This window comes from Rhinolophus sinicus, linkage group LG05 (assembly GCF_036562045.2).
Source record: "Rhinolophus sinicus isolate RSC01 linkage group LG05, ASM3656204v1, whole genome shotgun sequence".
NCBI classification, from domain to species: domain Eukaryota; kingdom Metazoa; phylum Chordata; class Mammalia; order Chiroptera; family Rhinolophidae; genus Rhinolophus; species Rhinolophus sinicus.
In genome coordinates, this window is record NC_133755.1 from 153763020 (window position 1) to 153784777 (window position 21758).

The following is a 21758-nucleotide window of genomic DNA, read 5'->3' on the forward strand; positions in this document are numbered from 1 at the left end:
AAGTTTATCACCTGATTTTTCCCACAGGGTGCTTATATGAATATCCATAACTGTGTTGTTGTGGGGATTGAATGATCTCCGGGTTTGCTGGACAGCAGTGGTGCAAAGCAGTTATTTGTGGCAGAGTGCATTCCCCCAGGGCCGGCATGCTCCAGCTCGCCCACATGTGTTACCCACTGGACTTGAATCCCAGACTCTGTCATTTCACTACTTGTTTGCTCTTGGGCAAATTCTTCAACCTCTCTGAGCCTGTTTTCTCATCTGCAAAAATGAGGAATTAATACCTTCCTAACACAGTGAAACAAGATAAATGATAAAATCAGCACGTAAGTGCCAATTTTTAAAGTATTACAGCTTAAAACCATCTAAGTCACGTGGTGTGTTCTTGAAATAATAGTTATATTTAGGTTAATAGACCAGATCCAAAGGCTTAGGCCTAAATTCCAATGACAAACTGTGGAAAATTGGTTATAAATTTTGAAACTCGAGGCACTGATCATCTTTGTTCCAGACTATTATTTAAAGGCTCTTGATACAGTGAACAGCATTGACAAGTAGAAATAGTACCTGCCTGTGAAGCAAAGGGAAGGTTTGCTGACAGCCTTGGAAAATATAGATGGTGTCTCGCTCCAGGTCAGGAGGCAAGCATGCTTACTGCCTAGAGTAAAAGATTTGGGATCCTTACATTCAAGATTCCTCATCTGTGACACAACACACTGGAGTCAGGTGTCCGCTGGTCCTCTTTGTAGCTCTGTGGGAAGTGAGGCTCCGAGACTTGCTGCTGCTGATCAAATATGCCGATGCTCATGTTCCCTCCTCCTGTGCTGTGCGTGACAAAGTCCCTTTTCCCTGTTGTAGGAGTTTCGTATGTTCTGCCATGAAACTATGTCAGTCTAACTTGCTACGTTTCAAATAAAGTCAAATCTAAAATCTCAGACCCATCACAGTCTTAAAGACAACCCTTATTAAGATATATTTCGCATACCACAAAATTCAAAAATTTAAAGTGTACAGTTTAGTTGTAGTTAGTATATTTACTGAGTTGTGCAATCACCATCACAATCTAATTTTAGAACACTTTCAAGAGTCCAAAAAAAGCAATCCCCACCCCCACCTCCAGCTGTGTTGCATTGGTGTCTGAGCACAGGAAGGGAGTGTGTAAGGAGGAGAACAGTTAGGAGGCTGTTATAGCACTCAGGGGATAAATGATAGTGGCTTAGACCATAGTGGCAGCAGTGAAGGGAGTGAGAGTGTTTGAATGGAAGATACATAACTAGAGCCAATAGGATTTCCTGACCAATTGGATCTGCCAGGAGGATTTGCTGATGGATTTTCCTTGAGGTGTGAGAGAATGAGATGAATAAAGCATGAGTCAACAGTTTTTGGCCTGAGCCCGTAGAAGGATTGAATTATCATTAAGTGCAGTTGAATAGATGGTATATAGTATTCTAGAGTTTGGAAGAGAAATATTGCTGAAAGATAGCAGTCTGTGAATTTAAAGCCATGAGATCGCACAAGATCATCCAAGAAGTAGGTGAAGACCAGGAAGAGAAACAATCCTAGAACTGAGCCCTAAGGCACTCCAGCCCTTAGAGTTCAGAAAGATGAAGTAACAAAATCAAAGAGCAGACACATAGTTTTGGACAGAGAGATTTCTTGCAAGAACATTGTAAGCATTACATATTCTCTTTGTTGCAGGATATGAAAATAATCCTTTGGGAAACGTGCACTCAGACCTTGGCATGATTTATATAATAAGCAACTGAGTGTTTGCTAATTCTGTTTGACTCCTTAAAAAACAAAATCATAAATGAAACCCTAAAATTTTATTAAGTAAACAGTATCAGAGGATGGGGCTGCAAGCTCATAAAGAACTTAACCACAGTTTTCCAGGAAATGTGTGGAGAGACCCAAGCTTTGCTATACATTAAACAAAAACAAGCAAACCAGCATATATTGTCCCATGACCCTTAAGGTCCACATTCCCAATTGTCATATCAGATCTTACATATCATACATTCAAGTATATATCACACTTGATTGTATGGCACATTTTTGAAATAAGATCTGAAGGATAAACTCTGAATTTAGAGACTTGCTCAGAAAAAAATGTTATGATATAAATTATGTAATTGTTTTTTTTATTCTGGCTTTTGCTTGTTATTTGTACAATTTTGAAAGATATTTACTTTTGAGTACAGTTTCATTTACGATATTTTAAAAGTCCTGCCAGTACAATTTTAAATATTGAGAAAAAAGTGAAGTACCCACCACATCATTCATATTAGTTTCCTCTCCACTATAATGTGCCAGAACTCAAGAAATATTTTATTTTTATGTCAGACTAAGGTGGTGTCTTACATGATATGGAACATCTGGATAAAACTGAAAAGTATATTTAGTCATCGATGTTTATTGTCTGGATATTTGATATCATGTAAGAGATAAATCATAATTAGCATTTCAATTTGTCAGACAGGTGTTCATAGAAATACAAACACAATATACTTCACAAGCTAGGAGGACATTATAAATGACCCATAATTGTTCTTCTGCTTCTCAAAGTTAGAGAAACAAATTTATTAGCAATTCATCCAATAAAATATAAAGATAGAGCATATTACTTTATAAATATGAGAATTTAAACTAAAATGATAATGTGTTGAAATTGATTTAATCTGCTGTGTTTTAATGATATGAATGACTGAAAACAGCAACAGGCAGAATTATAAATTATGTTTAAGGTCGAGCATATTATTTTAGACAACTTTATTCTTAATCTTTTTTTTTTTTAATAAGTGACATTAACCTGGTAAAATCCTTTCTGTGGTGAATGGTTGTCTTCAGTGGATACAAGGATTTGACTTTATAGTGAGTATTTGTCAAGTAATTTATCTTTGGTTACCAGTTCCCTTCTCAAATCTTTAATATTCCCCAATATTTTCCTGTGGTTGATGCTTAAGGATACTGAAGTGTAAAGGAGCCCTGGAATTCTGGATGGTGGAGGAAATACGTGGGCATGGTCTGACATCTGCATGTTCTTCTGTTTCCAACTTAAATTTTCTATTTCTATTCTGACCTTTAATTTTTATGACCTATTTTTCTTTTCCCCAACAACCGTTGTGTTTTAAATGGTCTTCCTCCCACCACTTTAAGAAAAATGTCAGGAATAATGAAAAACATAAGGAGTATTAAAATGATTGAAGACAAGGCAATATTGTGCACTCTACTTCGAGTACCCCAAAATACTTATTTTGAAAGGACAGCACTTATTTGGATTATAAAGTCTGGATGCTTATTTTAAAACACTCACTGGTTGTTGACCTACATACATATTTGTGTTTTTACTTGAAGCAGAAATAGGGTTGTTGGTGGTATATGTGTGTACTTCTCTACAGTTGTATAAACTGATGATGATCGTGCCATCAGGGAATGTTTTTCTTTCTCTTTGTCAGTATCCTCGTGTTTCTCAAATATACCACTGGAAGGAAATAGGGATATGTAGATGTGAGGGAAGAGCTCCAAGTAAAAACAAGGTGACTAATTAAAATTGAGAATATGTTAAATTTTATTTTTTTAAAAAAACATATGTTGGAGACTCGTAAAGGGGTTTTTGAGAAGCAAGGGTATGGATGTAGCAGTTAAGAGAAAGGATTATTTCAGGTAAAGTACATCACTGGAGGATGGAAAGATCATGAGATAGACCAGTGAAAAGAGCTTACTTATGATAGAAAAGAACAGCTTACAAACAGAAAATAAGGTATATTATCAGGAATGAAGTTAAAGAAGCGACTGAGTCTTGATAAGCTTTTTAGAAAAACCGACAAATAAACCCCAATCTATACTAACACCAATCACAGGCCTGAGATTTTCAGAACCAACGCTCTAAGGATGCACTCCCATTCGTGGTGAGTAAAGGTAGGCTTTGGAGCATGGTCATTGTAGTCCCTGGTCCTGTGCTATTATGGAGTGAGGTGATTGGGTTAAGAAAAGTCATCATCTTCCCATATAGGTGATCAGACCACTGGGGATGCCTATATAATAGGATTTCAGAGATTCCTTCCTGTGTTTCTCAAAAGACTGCCATACCTAGCCGTTTAATAAGCAATGACATCTCCTATTAAGGAGTCTACATCTTCAATTAGTCGCCTATCAGACTGAGAGATCAAGAAAATGGCAGGGATGCTGACAGTGGTGGGACAGGACAGTCCTAGAGAAAAGCTACAGGAAAGCGTGAGATGAGAGAGAAAAGGTGGTTTTAGAAATTGGAGAGCCTGGAAGCATTGCATTCTGACCAGTGAGTATTCGCTGGACAGAGTATACACTGGAGTATTCAGTGTACCTTTGTTTCAAGGAACCAAATTCACAGCTATTGTAATTATAAAAGCATTGATAATCATGACATAGGTGTCTTAAAACATTTTATAGCTGTCATTATAAACTATTTCAAAAAAGAGATTCATGTTAGCATCATACTTTCAAAATAAAAATAGCAAAAGCGACAGAAAAAGGAACAGTCTTGTTGCCATTTTCTCATTGGAACCAGATTAGCTCGAAAACAAACCAGAAAACTCTTAAGCCCAACAACAAAATTCATAGCAATTTTCCTAATTTAACTCCTTTTCTTTTTGCTAAGAAGGGACAGTTGTATTTTTGTCATTAATAGAAATGGGAACAGTGCCTAAACAGCCTATTATAAATTCTTCTGGGAAACATATTACAAATAATTGAAAACAAACCTAATTCTGTGAACTTGGCAGCAAATGTATAACAGAAAGCAATTCAGCCCTGGCCACTGGATGATTGATTAAATGTTTTATTCCCTTTACCTTTCATTCATGCTGTGTTTGTTAAGGGGAAAGAGAAAAGGGAATGTTGGGAAACAAAATCCACTTTAGACAAATAACTTACGATAATGATCAATGACCTCAAATCAGCAGTTTATTCATTTTCCCCAAGTTTTCCTGTTTCTAAATATTTGTTATCTGTAGAAAAGGAGGCTCTGAATTTCAGCAGGTCCCCACCCCCCACCAGCTAACCAACAACACGAGCTGTATCTGAGCTTCTTTAAGGGCATGGCCCTGCAGCTTCCTGTGGTCAATTATTAGTTTGAGTCCAGCAAAGGAACAAGAACACTGTGTACTCAGTAAATTTACAGAAAAATTCATCTTCTAGTTGTGTGGGAGGAGAGGTCCCTTGGTGCGCTCTGTTTCTTTGAAGGGACTAGAGATCTGCTGGTGCTTTACAGATGTCAGGGGTGCGCACAGCCAATATCCTACAAACCTAGTAAATAAATTATTAGGATCCAACTCTGTACAGCATGATGGAGAAACCTGAACTTAAGATACTGTTGACATGGATCACATTTGCTGTTGTTGCTTTATGTAGAATTAACACAAAACCTCCTCCAGGAAACACTTCCTTAAAGCCTTGATATTTTGAATGTTATCTAGACATCTGTGTACATCACAATGATGTGCTGCAAACCTGGTGAGTCCAACAACATTTTAAGTATAAAGTCAGATTTACAGACAGTCCCTTCCCACATCACATTCTTTTCCTTTTCATCTTTCTCTTCTTGTAAACTAATGCCCAGATGTCAGTAATTCTACAACCTCCTCTTTCTGGAGCCCCTGTATTGGAACTTGGTCACCTACTCTGTCATAAGCCCCAAAGGCCATCGTATGAGGGGACAGGAAAATAGGCCATCCCCAGAGCAGCAGCCCCAGCACAATGATGGAGGGGCTTGAACCAGGAAGTCCTCTGATTTTTCCCTCTTAATTGTTTGTATACAATTGGATATGAATTAGAAGGTAAAATTCAGAACTCTTTCTGCGATGGCCATCTGAGCAGTCATCATATTACCCTTGATGTCCAGAATGTCAACCAAATATCTTCCTTTCAGTATTTCGTTTATCTTTAGGTAAAGAAAGAAGTCACTGGGGGCCAGATCAGGTGAGTAGGGAGGGCATTCCAATACAGTGATTTGTTTACTGGCTAAAAACTCCCTCACAGACCGTGCCGTGTGAGTTGGTGCATTGTCATGATACAAGAGCCATGAATTTTTGGCGAAAAGTTCAGGTCGTCTAACTTTTTCACGCAAACTTTTCAGCATTTCCAAATAGTAAACTTGGTTAACTGTTTGTCCAAATTAATAATGAATAGTCCCTCTGATATCAAAAAAGGTTAACAACATCATTGCAACAAGTTCACGAACTTAATTGTCTGACCTCCTACATACGTGTGTGTGTGTGTGTGTGTGTGTGTTTACTTTTTTGTAATGAGAAAGTAAGACCTGTAGTTTCCTCTTACAAAGCTAGGCTAGAGGCCATATTTAGAGTAATGGAACACATGATTTCACTTATAAGTATAGAAACTTGCTCAACCATGGATGTATAGTTTTATTCTAAAGATGAAATAAAACGCAGCAAGGCAAGAATTAAAAAAAAAAGAGATGAGTAGAGAACAACTAAAGATATGGAAGAAGACACCAAAATAATAATGTGAGAGAAAAAGGAACAAGAGGAGACAGAAAGGTGGCAAAAGAAAGGAATGCTCAGAGAATGAGTCTGTCCCTGTACTGGATATAGGGAGTCCACAGACACCTGTGGTGGGGAGCGTGGGGTGCATGTGCAGTCAGTATGGACACTCTAGCTTGCATACACATATTTCAGTGATGTTAGAACTACAAGTAGCCTAAGGAACATGCTCAATGTTGAGGACCTTTAGTGTATGTTCAAACCCTTCTCTTAGTATGTCTCCACAATTTAAAGTCTCTGACACCTTGTTTGAAGTTGAACCTTTGTGAACATTAAATTAGTTAACCTTGCCAATGGCCATCCCAAAATGCTATTCTACAGAAATGGGGGGAAATCCAATTAATATCTTTGTACAGCTTTCATTTATACGAGGTCTGTCAATTAAGTTTGCAAACTCATCCTAGAAAAAGTGCTACATACCTCATGCTGGATATCACTACGGTCACCTTCGAAACATTCCCCTTTGGAAACTATGCATCGACGCCGGTGCCTAGTCCACACTTCAAAGCAATTTTGGAACTCTTTTTTTCTGGAATGGCCATCAGAGGTGTTGTTATATTACTCTTGATGTCCTGCATGTCATTAAAATGTCTTCTTTTCAGTATTTCCTTTATCTTTGGGTAAAGAAAGAAGTCATTGGGGGCCAGATCACATGAGGTAGGGAGGGTGTTCCAATACAGTTATTTGTCCACTAGCTAAAAATTCCCTCACAAATTAGTGCCATATGAGCGGTGCATTGTCTTCATGCAAGAGAACCATTTTCGTACACACCTTTCTCATTCCAAGATTTTCACTTAAGATTTTACTAACTGTTTCTCTATCGGTGTTTACTTGGCCTGCTATCCTTCTCACTGTCAGCTGACAATTTTGACGCACAATTTGATGGATTTTTTCAACGTTTTCGTCAGTTCTGCTTATTACTGGCCACCCTGACCTCTCTTCCTCCGTGATGCATTATCTCCCCTCAGAAAATCGTTAATCCATTTGTACACTGCTGTTTTCTCCATGGCATTATCTCCCTAAACTTGGACTAACATGTCCCTGCTTTCACTTCCACTCTTGCCAACTTTAACAAGAAATTTAATGTTTTTTCATTGCTCTAATTCAAGCTCAGACATTCTCATGATGACACACGAAAACACACAACAATAATGAACACCACCCAGCAAGACACCACCACATGTCGACAGGAATGCAGCTGTGAGACACTGATATACCAAGGTTATGAAACCTTACCGAGCTGTTTGTACAGTGCTGCCAATGTAAGCACACAGTGGCGAGTTTGCGAACTTAATTGTTAGACTTCATATACTTGCAACAGACACATACACACATACACACAATTTTTCTCTGGGGAACTTATGAGTCAGAGAATGAGAATGAGAGACTGAATTTCTCTTTCAAGTGTACATCTAGGTTTTGTTCCAGTCTAATTACACAGGATCTGGCACTGTATTTAGACCTCCTGCTCCAAGATTTTAATTTTAAGCAAGTGTTTCCACACGGGGACTGAAAACAAAACAGGAAAATGTTGCCTAAGTTTTCCTTTGTGCTGTTATTATATGTCTTTCAAGTGTACTGATTGTTCTGTCCTACCAATGTAGGTCATTACATTCTCAGTTGCTTTTTTTCCTATTAGAGACTTTCCCTGACAGCACTCCACACTAAGGAAAAGCATGTTTGTTTCACAGATATTTATTTTTGGTATTGACGTATTATTTTCACTCTCCAATAACTTGAGGTTTCAGTATTTCCTACTTAGTAGAATTTGCTATAAAGTGTAAATTAATCGTTTCGCACACCAGTAAATAGTTTTTACTTACTAAAATGCTTACGTACCCACCTTGTCATAACTCATTTTATTTATTATGATAGTAGTAAGACTTTAGGAGTTGTTGGATCTTTTCTGAATAAGTGGTCCTATAGCCTTTGATGCTTGGACATGTTATGGTTCTGGTTTTTATCTATGTAAAGATTTGCATCCACGTACCAGGAGGATCTTTACTGATATGGATCAACGCCAGGAGGTGTCAATCTCGCGGCTTAGTTATCCTCTGTTTTAATATAGTACACTGCTGCCCTTCTCAAGATGTCTGGACACCATCTGATGTGGTAGTGTAGTGGGTCTTGAGGGGGTGACGTGGGGCATGGTAAGCAGTTTACCCAAGAATGGATAGAATGGATAAAACTAGTAGGGTAGTATAACCCAGATTCATGAAGAAAAGCCAAGATCTGGGGTATCAGACAATATAGATAATTCTGGAGGAGCAAGAGTAGGACAACAGAGAGAAATGAAGATAAAATACTGGCGTCAGTTACACACAGGGTTGGAATGGAAATAAGGCAGGTAAAAAAAAATAGAGGAGGATGCATGGAAAAAGTTGTCTCATCAGTGGTGAACTTCATGTTGTTAGAAGTCTTCAAATCATGCCTAGATGACCAGCAATGATGTGTTCAGAAGTGCTTACTAAGCCCCCACTCTGTGAGGTAGTGTAGTGATATACTGAAGAGCTTAGCCAGTGAACCAAGACTAAAATTAGAGTACATCCTTGCTAAAATGTAGCCATATTTGTTAAAATTTCAGTATCTGTTTCTCTTCTTTAAAAAGGAGATAATAATAACACCAACCTATGAGGCTGTTGAAGCATTAAGTGAGTTAATACTAGATGAACTAGTACACAGATCACATGTAAGAGTGTCTCATACCCATTACGTACTCAATAATTACCGCTATTGTTTTTATATACAAGAATCTATGTATTGCAAACAAAGAGTTCTGGAATAGCAGTGAAGTTGGAATAGACGACTAATAGTTCTGTTTTCTTAGTCTATCTCTGGTTGAGACACACTCAAAAGAAAATTTGGAGCAATGCAAATATTTGAGGTGAGTGAGAGAACTTTCCTCCTGGTGATGTTCCCTCGTGGTCTGCTCTGAAGCTCCTCTTCTTAAACTCTGTCCTTCTGTGAATTTTAGATGATATCTGTATTCCTATGTAGTCTTAGCTTGACAGCACAAAGATTTAATAATGACATCTGCATTTGATAAAATTTAAATGAGAAACTCCCAAAAGAGACTGAGAAAACCCATTTTGACAACTCTTCTCTTATCCATGCAAACATTATACTGTATTTTACCTGGAGAAAGAAAAATGCAAGTGATAAATTCTCAACTCTGAGTACTTTTTAAAAATTATTATTTGAAAATCATTATAAATTTTAAAATAGATGTAAAATGAGCTCCTGTGTGTCAGGGTCCTTTTATAGAAATAAAAGGGGAGATGGATAATATGTGCATTTAATGATAATTTTCTCTTTTTGAAAATTTCAGGGACTTAATTGTCATTGTTTCTTTTAGGCATCATGACTAGTGGGGATAATACCAAGACCTTCCATTCAGTTATGATGGATTGCAGGTCACCGATCTGGGCATGTTTTAGATGAAGCTAACTAAGCTCAGGGGGGCTTAGAAATAAAGGTTTTGCTGATTGCTCTGACTTGGACAAAGGGAACCACCAGAAGCTTTTTGTAAAGAAGGGCTATACCAATTTTGAGACGTTGAGAAAATTAAAACTCCTAAGGCAGCTAAGACTATGCTTCTATTTTTGATCTTTCCAAAAAACTTAGCCCTTGTATGTGTTAATTTCATAGGAGTTAGAAAGCATTGCCACGTGAAATCTGCTGTTGGTATAAAACATAAATAGCTTGATTAAAAAAAATGGGGGAGAGGGAGAGATGCTCTTATTTGACCAGGACAAAAGCAACAAAAACCTTCGGAGTACAATATTTTTACTAGTTTCCCTACAAGAGAAGAAAAAAAACATAAGATGACAAATCCTCTTTGAAGAGAACTGATTTTCTTATTATGCTGCAATTTATTAATGGCTATTGCTTTGACAGTGAAGAATATGTTTAAATATTTTATGGAAGGAAAAGCTTTCATCTAGGAATGACAAATGCAAGAATTGTAATTTTAAAGAACAGGAGAAAAGCAATCTGAGGTTCAGGGGCAATTGGAAGCAAGTAGGTGTCAAAAGCAAAAAGTCGTCATACAGTAGTATAAAAGACCTGTTACGACTAATCTCAGGGTAGAGTTGTCAATGATACAGTCATACTTGTTAAACTGTTCATTAAGCTGATATTTCCTCATATTCTTGGAATAAGTTAGTTAAGGAAGTTAAGGTTGTGCACAGTCCTTGACATATTATGTATTAAAATACTACTTTCCAAGCAGCTCAGTAGTCATCAACCACGGAAGGTAGATGTTTGGGTTGGGTTTGTAGACTTCTACTGAAAATAGGATATTTATAAAGGACCCTCCAAACTCTGCAGGAAAAAACCCTCAGTGAACTACACTCTGCAGGAAAAGAAAGTCTTTCCAGTTTTCATATGTAGGAATATTGAGGCACCTGAAGGGATGTATCCATTTATACAAGTATATTGCATTATTTTTATCATCAGAAATGCTTCTACTAGTGTCTTTAATTTTTGTTGATTTATCCAAATGTTGGGGCTGTCCTTTTAGATACTTGAATTATTACAGCTCTAGTGCGATTTTTTTTCAATTATGTTAAATAAAATTCATGCTAAAATTCTTGATGTACAACCTATAAATGGAATTAATAATATAGGTAATATAGTTCAAATATATGCGAACTGAAATTTTAAATAATATACACAATACAAAAATTGTGAATGAGGAAAGAATTAGCTCATTGGAAGTTCTATCACAGTCTATAATATTTGGGCAGTGATACTGATTTATTCACCCAGCAAATAATTATTGAAAATCTACTATGTACTATTCATTATATTAAACATTGAAACTATATTGTAATTAAATAAAGCAACGTTCCTATTCTCATTGAATTTATCATCTAGTAGCAGACACAAGCAAGTCAATAGGCAATGAATAGTAGGGGAGCTCAGAGAATTCATAGGGAGAGCTCCTACACAAGGCATGAACACATTTATTGAAGGAAGGAATTGTTATCTCAGCTGAGAACTGAAAGATGCATAAAGTACAGCTGTTCAAATGGGAACAGTGAGTAGACAGAAAAGGTGTTTGACAAAGGGATCCAGAGGTTAGATAGACTATGACACAAAAGGGGATTAAAAATGATTCAGTGACCTGGGATATAGTAGGCATCCAAAAAATATTTTTGAATGAATGAGTGATTGACTAAATGAATGAATGAATGAATGAATGCATGAATGAGAAATCTTAAGTATGAAGCGGCATATCAGAGGTAAAGCTTTGTAAGCATATGTTTTAAGCCTTCAGAATACTTTGTTTTCTGGATGTGCAAATGAGCAGTATTTGAATTAATAAAAATAATCGTAAAATGACAGCCGTTAGTTGCAGGAAATAAAATATGGGGTGAAGTAAAATAGAAAGAGGACTTTAATAAACTGTGCCTGATATAACTGAAAATAATGGACTGGAAAAACATTGATTCTATAAAACCCCATTTCTTCATTATGGTCCTAAACATTCTTGATAGGGAAATCTTTAGTCTGAATTGTTTAAATATTTTAACCTGTATTATAAATGACATATTATGTAACTTTTATTATTTATCCAGTATATTTTATTACCCTTGTATTAATTTTTATATATTCATGTATTTTCATATTTTTTAAGATTTAAAAAATATCCATTGATTTGAAAAAGTTTTAAAAATTGCAGTGAAACTTTTCTGGTAAGAAAGTTTATTTTTTAATAGCTATTCAGTTACATATAATAAAACTAATGACCCATACAGATGCTAACATTTAGTAAAAGTTTTTTTTTTTTTCCAGAAGCAATGTACTCTGTAACTGATTATTAACCTTATTGATAGATATATGTCCATAGAGTTTAAGGACTACTTTATAATTTTAATACAGCTTATTGTTGTTGTTTTTTTATTGACTCTTTTACAAATAATAGTACATCAAATTTATAGATTGGACAATGAAGTAGCCAGAATATGATTTGCATAAGGAAGGAGCTAACCAATTGGTAAAGTCCACTTTGCTCTTATTAACAAAATTAAGTTGAATAGTTCTTAATGTCGAATGCAGTGTCTTAGGTCTCAGAAAACACATGTATGTGTTCTGCACAGCCTGTAAAAATTAAACTTTGGTTTAATAGAGAATAAAGTTAACTAATATTTAACTAATATTAACAAACGTAGTAGACTTAGATATAAGGAAATCATGGCTCAAAGATGTTAATTTCCTAATTTTCTTTAAATTAACTTAACTCAAAAATCTTGGGTAGAAAATGATATGAAGGATTATTGACTTCAGTTTCATTTTGTGGAAACAGGATACGCAAAGATTTAGTCATGTAATTAAAGAAAAATCGGATTAATTATTCTATTAAATAGCTTTTAAGGTAGAAAGTTAGCTGAATTTATTAAATATTTTGAAATAGATGATGAAGTGTGTGTTGCTGTATCTTGCAGGATAACAATCTGGGCAAAGGACCCCAAGTTCAAAAGCATAGAGGTGAAAGTCTGTCTGGCATGCACTAGCAAAGATGGAAGTCTGGCTGGATAGTGTGATTAAAGGAAAGAGTAGGAAGAGTGCTCAAAAAGTTGTTTTCCCTTTTGACAATGTTAGGTTTTGGGGACAGTATTGCGGAAGATATAGAATCTCATAGTTCATTGTAAAAGTTTTGGCTTTTAGTGGTAGTGAAACAGAAAAGCATTGGGAAATTTTAAAGAAAAGAATGACACTACTGGAGATAAATTGTCCAAGGACTGTTTAAAGCGCTCCCTGAAACAGATGCTGACCTCCCGAGAATTTGCAAGACAATTATTGAAGCACCAAGTGATGAGGAGAAACTGAAAGCTTTTGCTCTCATTCAGGAAACGACAACTTGGGCAGTTTGCTAATGATGAGTGTGATTATGGCATGGGGCTTGTGTTGGGAGAAAGTAGCAGTGCTTTAAAAAGGTTTCTGATAGAAGTGAAAGAATTGCCAAAGAGGGACTATATTTGAATATTAAGAAGACAAAAATCATGACTGCAGAAGAAATAAAGAAGTTTAACATAGACAATGAAGACATCAACGTTGATAAAGATCTGCTTACCTTGGTTTAGTCATCAATTCAAATGGAGACTGCAGCCAAGAAATCAAGAGAAGGTTGATACTTGGAAGGGCAGCAGTGGAAGAATCAGGAAAGATCACGAAGAGCAAAGATGTTTCATTAGAGACCAAGGCTAAGATCATCCACACCCTCATGTTCCCAATTACTGTGTATGGACATGATATTTGGACATTGAAGAAGGCTGATAGGAAAAAAAATGATTCTTTTGAAATAGGATGTTGAAGGAATGCTCTACAGATATTCTGGGCTGGCAAAAAGAAGGCAAGTGAGTAGCAGAGCAAATTAAGCCTGAAACTTTGCTGGAGGCAAGAATGACAAACTGAAGCTGTCCTACTTTGGGCACATCGTGGAAAAGGCAGGGTTCTTTGAAAAAGACAATAATGTTGGGAAAAATTGAAGGTAGCAGGAAAAGTAGACCAAATATGAGCCAGACTGACTCCATAAAAGCCATAGGTGTGAGTCTACAAGAACTGAACAGCACTGTGAGGACAGGACACTGTGGACCTCACTCATTTATAGAATCACCAGTAATTGGAGCCAACTCAACTGCCCATAATACACACTTGAGTTGGGAATGGATCTCTTTTGCTGTGGCTCACACTATTTTCATAAAGCTGTTGGTCACCCTTTCTTTATCTAATGCATTCGATATCTGGCAGTTAAGTTCACGAACTCATCCCTGAAAAAGTTACATACCTCATTGCTGAATATCACTACAGTCACCTTTGAAGTGCTCCCCTTGGGAAGCTATGCACTGATGCCAGCATCTAGTCAAAGCAATTTCGGAACTCTTCCTGGAATGGCCATCAGAGCTATCGTTATATTACCCTTGATGTCCTGAATATCATCCAAATGTCTTCCTTTCAGTATTTCCTTTATCTTCAGGTAAAGAAAGAAGTCATTGGGGGCCAGATCAGGTGAGTAGGGAGAGTATTCCAATACAGTGATTTGTTTACTGGCTAAAATCTCCCTCACAGACAGTGCTGTGTGAGCTGGTGCATTGTTGTGATGCAAGAGCCATGAATTGTTGGCAAAAAGTTCAGGTCGTTTTCATCTAACTTTTCACACAGCCTTTTCAGCACATCCAAATAGTAAACTTGGTTAAACGGTTTGTCCAGTTGGTACAAATTTATAATGAATAATCCGTCTGATACCAAAAAAGGTTAGCAACATCGTTTTGACTCTTGATTTGGACTGACAAAATTTTTTGGCCATGGAGAATTGGCTGACTTCCACTGTGCACTTTGTTTTAGGATCGTATTGGTACACCCATGTTTCATCACCAGTGATACTATGGCCCAAAACATCATCTTGCCTCTCCAAAATGTCTTGGCAAACTTTGACTTTCCTTTGCTTTTGTTCATCGGTGAGCTTTTTTGGGACCATTTTTGTACACACCTTTCTCATGCCAAGATTTTCAGTTAAGATTTTCCTAACTGTTTCTCTATCGATGTTTACTTGGTCTGCTGTGCTTCTCACAGTCAGCTGACAATTTTGATACATAATTTGATGAATTTTTGCAGTGTTTTGGTCAGTTCTGCTCATTACTGGCTGCCCTGACCCCTCTTCATCAGTGATGCGTTCTTTCTCCTCAGAAAACTGTTTTATCTATTTGTACATTGCCATTTTCTTCATGGCATTATCCCTTAGGAACTAACAAGTCCCTGATTTCACTTGCACTCTTGCCAAATTTAATAAGAAATTTAATGGTTGTTCATTGCTCGAATTCAACCTCAGACATTCTCGCAATGGCACACAAAAACACGCAAAACAATAATGAACGCCATTCAGCAAGACACGGCTACATGTCGACATGAACACAACTGTGAGACACTGATGTACCAAGGTTATGAAACCTTACTGAGTGGTTTGTACAGTGCTGCCAATATAAGTACATGGTGGCAAGTTCACAAACTTAATGTCAGATCTCATATAAACTGTTGGAGAGGACTCTCTTTGCAGAAAGTACTGAAGGTAATCTGACAAACAGAAGAGAACATAGGCCAACTTGCAGCTTGAGTGAAAGTTGCCTTTGATGTACAATATTTTAAATTATTACTAAACTTATGATTTTTGTTTTTAAGGAATACAAAGAGAATATATTGATGGAAACATTTACTAAATACTTTTTTTAAAAAAAAAAAGCAGCTGCTGTGTTGCAACTAGACCCTAGGGAATTAAATGTGGTAGTAGGAAGACCTGTTCTGATCCTATTTTCCAGGTAGAAGATGATGAAAACTTGGATGAAGATGGTTTTAGTGGAGGTGGTGAAAAGTGTTTGGGTGCTGGATACATTTTAAAAATAAAGCCAATAAGATTTTCAACCCTCTGGACATAAGAAGAAAGAAACAAAAGCAATCAAGGATGACTCTAATTTGTTAATCCTGAGTAGCTGAAATGATGAACTTATTTCGTGAGATTGGGAAGACTGTGGGGATAAAGAGCAGGAACTCAGTTTGAGTTATAAGTCTGAGATACGTGTCAGATAGCCCAATCAATGTATCAAGAAGGCAGTTGGATTCTGCATCCTGACCTTCAAAGGAGAGATCAGGCCTGGAGATAGATATGTGGGAGACATCGATATAGATGGTATTTAAAGCTGTGATAGAATCAATACGTGAGGAAGTGTGAATAGAACAGAAGAAGAGGCCAAAGACTGAACAATACAGGGCTCCATCCAATATTAGAGTTGGGGAGGAGAAAAGATGGTGAGTAGTGAAGGGGATTGAGAAGGGGTAGTCTGAGAGATAGGAAGAAAACAAAGGCAGCATGATGTCCTAGAAGATGAAAGAGTATTCAGTTGTTTGAGATGCTGTTAATAGATGAGGTATGGTGAAGACTAAAAAATCATCATTTGAGGGTTCCTATTGACCATCTTGAGCCAGAGCTGGAGCCTTTGATCTGTGATAGAAACACAATGACAGATTGTTGCATTGTCCCCTTTTCTGAAGCTTCATACAGCTCATCCCTGTTCTCCAAACACATGCTTTTTTTTTTTTTCCTTTTTTCCACACGGGGTAAAATAAAGTGATTAGGCTCATTTTTTAGTTATGCTTATAATCTTACTTTCCCTTTCTGAAATAATATCCTATGGACCATGATTGCATTTAAGAGGTTCCCGTGAGTCTCCATCACTCATTTACATACAGATTCTTTGACCACACCTACAAATAGATAATCTCATCCTACTCATGGGGATTTTATTGTTGTACCTCCTGGAGACACCTTATTTTCAAGTTGTACCTTTTTCATTGGCACATTTAGAGACTGATAATTCAAAGGGCATTTTAAAATGTTCTAAGCAGGCACACTGCGTATCACATTGTCAACTCCATGTACTTTCAGTACTCATTTCAAAGTTTCTAATACTTATTAATGATTTTTAATCAGCCTTTATTTTTCCATCCATCCAGTCACTCAAAAAACGTGTATTATTGGTCAGGGTATTAGAATATAGCTCTGCTAGAAATCTAATGCAGATGTAGTAATGTAAATAGAAAAGCATAGTAGACAATGTCCATGCTAGAAATCTGATTGTTTGCTGCAGAAAACAGTTTTAAATCGTATTCTAACCATAAAAGTAAAAGTGCAATAGAGGCACAAATGTATATCTATCTGCAATGGAAACATGATTCATATAGTATGCTAACACTAATAAAAACAGAATTATTTGGATAAGTAGAGCGTAATATTGATTTAGTCCTTTGGTCATAAACTCATAAGTTATTTTTTTTCTCTTTATCTGAGTGTCATTTTAAAATCTAAAAACAAAAAGCAAAAAAACAAACAAAAAAACCCAGTTGTTAAGCAGGCTGACGTTTTCAGTTGGAATGAATCCCTTTGACAGCATGAACACCCACCAACATGTCTGTAATCAAAATCATTTCAGAAGGAGGCACTAGACTGCCACAGACTTCCCATGGCCTCACAGTAAGACACTGGTGGACTTGAGGACTAACACTTTTCATCTTTTTGAAGATAGACACCCTCCGGTTGTCCCCCCACAGGAAATCAGGAAGTATGTTAAACTACCCAGTGGACTTGGAATTACACAGCATCAAGCCAATGGAAATACCCTATCTAATATGATTTATTTTGAAAGAGAGTAGAGAAAAAAGAAAACCTGATGGATGGAAGCTGCTCACAGCGTGGCCAAACAGCTGGCTGGTATTATATCCCAGAAACAGCTTGGGACTAACTATACTCACAAGCTCTCTTGGCAGCGTAGCTTGATGAAAATACCAAAGCTGTGAGAAGGGTTCCTTTGCTGAATCCTTTATGTAGCTATCACATGGCTTATTAACCTAAATGAGAAAAAGTGCATCATTTATTTTAAAATCCCTGTATATATAAATGAGGAACTTACTGATTTCATGTACAGCCACAAGTATGGTTCACCATAGAAGTAACACCAAATAAACCTTAATAATTTTCAGAAACTTTAATCCTACACATGTAGTGATTTCCTCTTTTTTTTTTCTTTCAAATAACATTTTTAGGAGCACTCAAGGGAGAGCTTGATAATACAGAAATTTAAGCATGAATTCAAGGGCACTGGTAATATTTTAGATGCCAAAATTAATTGAATTTATTAAATTAATAAGGGGAACTATTTTTTTTAATTGCTTCATGTATCTCTTCATGATTTTAACATTTAATTGATACTTCCTTAAGTAATAGAGACTATTTTAAATACATTTCTGGATCACCTGATAGATAGCAGAACTGTTGAATATACAAGATCCACTTTGCTGGTTTTTAGAATTGTTTTACGTTACAGCAAGGATATCCAGTATTTTTTTAAGTTCTGTGTTTTAGCAGAACTTGCATTCTATCATCGTCAAATGTGTTAAGTGAATCTATTCTTTACTAAGTATTCAAGGTAGACTCAATTAGCTGGGACATTTCATATTTTTATCATGAGGCATTTTGAGTTTATACTTTGTGACATCAGAATTAGTTTCTCATCTCGGAGTTTGCTATGTTTATTTCTCTAGTGACTCAGTACTTTATTGGCAGTCAGTTTGTAAAATGCTCTCAGGGATTATCTAAATGCAGGATGTTAGGAATGGAAATGCATACCATTGCCTCCCCTGTCAAAAATGTAATTAACACACTTGATATATCATTTTGCAAAAGTAGATGAAAATTCTAGTGGGTGATCTCAAGTCACAGTTTCCCAGTACATACGTGTTCCCAAACAGCTTCCAGCAGCACAAGATTCCTTTCTTCTTGCATTCTGTCTCTTTGGCCTCCTGTGCATGCATGCACGTGTGTGTGTGTGTGTGTGTGTGTGTGTGTGTGTGTGTGTTTTCAGTCCAAAACCTATCACTCAATTTCAATTTTTTAAACAATTTTGATTTGATTTAATTTATTGCATAGGTAATACTGTATTTACAAAGTGCAAAAAAATTGAAAGTACTTCTTCCTATTATATGTTAAGAGTTTCCTCATTGTTTTTCATGGTGCACTATTTCACTGTATAGATGTATAATTTATTTAACCAGTTGCACATTGATGGGTATTAGATTGTTTTTAATCTTTTGCTATTACAAACATTGCTGTAGGAATGTATATACTCGTGTGTGTGTGTGTGTGTGTGTGTGCTTGTGTGTGTGTGTGTGTGTGTGTGTGTGTGTGACAATTTCCCAGAAGTAGAACCTTCATAAAAGTTTGTGCCATCTAACACTCACTCCTTTAAGTGTATCAGAATGCCTTGTACCCCCTCAGTCCTGCCATCATGGAGTATTATTAGTATCTTGGGGATTTGACCACCTAAAAAAAATGAAAGAAGTTTATTATGATGATTTTAATTAACAGTTCTCTGTTAATTAATGTCTAACGTTCATTCTTATCAAAAGTTTGACAATCATTTATATTTTCTTTGAATAGTCTCCTGGTATCTTTTGTTTAATTTTTGTGTTACATTGTTGGTCTTTTTTTCTTGTTCACTTATATGAGTTCTTAGGTATTAGGGAAGAAATTCTTTTATCTGTGATAATTATTTTTATTTTACCAAACTGGTTTATTCCTGCTCTTATGAAATCCCTGCGAGAGCATGTAAGCTTTTTATGTACCTTTGCAGGGTAGTTCCTTGGCAATTTCTCCATTTTGTACATGGAAAACAGTATAATTAGATTTTGTTTCATATGGTATAAATTGTTCTAAATTATTTTCCTAACAAACTTACCATTCAACCCAAGTTTTGTTGTATTTTCATATATTTACTTTTCATAGCATGCTATACCCTTGATACTTTTTCTTATGTATTAAATTTATTGGAGTGACAATGCATTTTTGTCTTTTTGATGGATCAATTACTAAAAAACAAACAACACATGAGCAACCAATTGAAACCTCTCACTGATTTGTCTAGTTTTCCTTGCAATGTGTCAATTTTTACTCTGTATACTAAGACTATATAATTAGATACCTACTTTCAAGGTCAGAGTTATTTTAAGTATCTGTGGGTTCCTGTTTTTGACTATTTTGTAACTTTTTTTAAAACAAGTTTTCTGGTATCCCACTGTATACCTGATTCTTAAATAATTTTAAGACAATAATTTTCAGAAAAAGATTAGATTGCTTTAAGAATTTATGGAAACCCTAGGAAAGTCAAGGAGATGCAACATGGGTAATTGCAATATATAGAGACTAACTAAAATACCAACAAATGAATTGCATGTAGACATATTAAAAGGTCCATAAAATTCCTCGATTGCTTCACTACATTCCAGTGAGTAAACATGAACCTGCATCTGTATGACCAATCGGGAGAAGAGAAGCTTATTTTTGTTTTCCCAAGAAAAAACAATCAAAACCAGATATTTAATTTTTGGTGAACTTAATTGTCAAATTATTTCCTATATTGTCTAGATTCACATCTCTTTGATCAATGGGAGACCAAGTGCTGATGACCCTTCTCCCGAACTGCTAGAATTTACCTCCGCTCGCTATATTCGCCTGAGATTTCAGAGGATCCGCACCTTGAATGCTGATTTGATGATGTTTGCTCACAAAGACCCAAGAGAAATTGATCCCATTGTCACCCGAAGAGTAAGTTTTGATGAATTATATTGCAGCCTGTGAATGATGCTGCACCCTTCTTTTGAACTACCTGTTAAATAATTTTAAAAGATACTTTTCCATGATTTGTAGGCATGGTTATTATCAAAGACTTTGAAATTTGATAGACCTTTTGTTCAAATCCAAGCTCAGCCACGTATTAGCTATATAACATTTATCAAATTTTTTAACATTTCTGAACTTGAACTTCGTCTTTTGTAAAATGGAGATCGTAGTGCCTACTTCATAATCATTTTAGAGGACTGTTAGTTTTGTAACTTTAGGTGATCTGAGCTACAATTATAATTAGCTTTGGGGAGTTACTACAGGAAGTTGAAACTTTTTTGGCTGCAACCCACATTTTCAAATGCACTTTATATCATCACAGATACACATACACATATACATCAACACATACATACATACCAATAAATCTTAAACTTCAATGTGCATAAAATCGGCTAGGAATATCGTGGAAATGCAGATTCTGACTCTGGAGGTCTAGGGCAGAGTTGAGAAACTGAAATTCTAGCAAGTACCCAGTGATGTTCATGTCACTGGTCTATGGACCATCTTGTCCAGTGAAATAATTCTCTTTTCTGCTTTATTAATTAATCACAATCCTTAGTTTTGAAAAGCACTGCTGTAGGGGAAAGCTAATTCTGTATACTGTTTTATTTTCCTTTGTGAATAGAATGTCAGGAAAAAGTTGATAGCATCCTTTCAACAGATCTTTGAAAACAGGAACTAACAGAAGTACTGTTTTCTAGTGTTAAATTGGAATTTGTGGAATTATGACATAGATGATCAGCCCAGGTTGCTGTGCTATTTATCCCTCGCCACATGCACTGGTTTATGTCATCTCCCTTATATGCTGCTATACAGCCTAGACTTTATTACCAAGAGAATCAACTCGGCTATAAGTCCATAAAGCAAATCCATGCTGAGAGAGTATCTACTGTATGACTAGAGATGCAGGTGAAAAGTCGATTGTAGTAAGAACCTGCAATTGTGGAACAAAGCACTTAGTTCTAAAATGGTTTTACTAGGTCAGACTG

The 21758-nt window shown here is 36.2% G+C and overlaps 1 protein-coding gene across 6 annotated transcripts in view; it reads left to right on the forward strand.

Annotated features, from left to right (window-relative positions):
- LAMA2 (laminin subunit alpha 2) overlaps positions 1 to 21758 on the forward strand; it is a 535718-nt gene that overhangs the window by 211831 nt on the left and 302129 nt on the right. For all 6 annotated transcript variants that reach the window (XM_074333565.1, XM_074333563.1, XM_074333566.1 and 3 more), the window contains exon 5: positions 20512 to 20691. In XM_074333565.1, coding sequence (XP_074189666.1) covers positions 20512 to 20691 — 180 coding nt within the window. The remainder of the gene's footprint in view (positions 1 to 20511; positions 20692 to 21758) is intronic.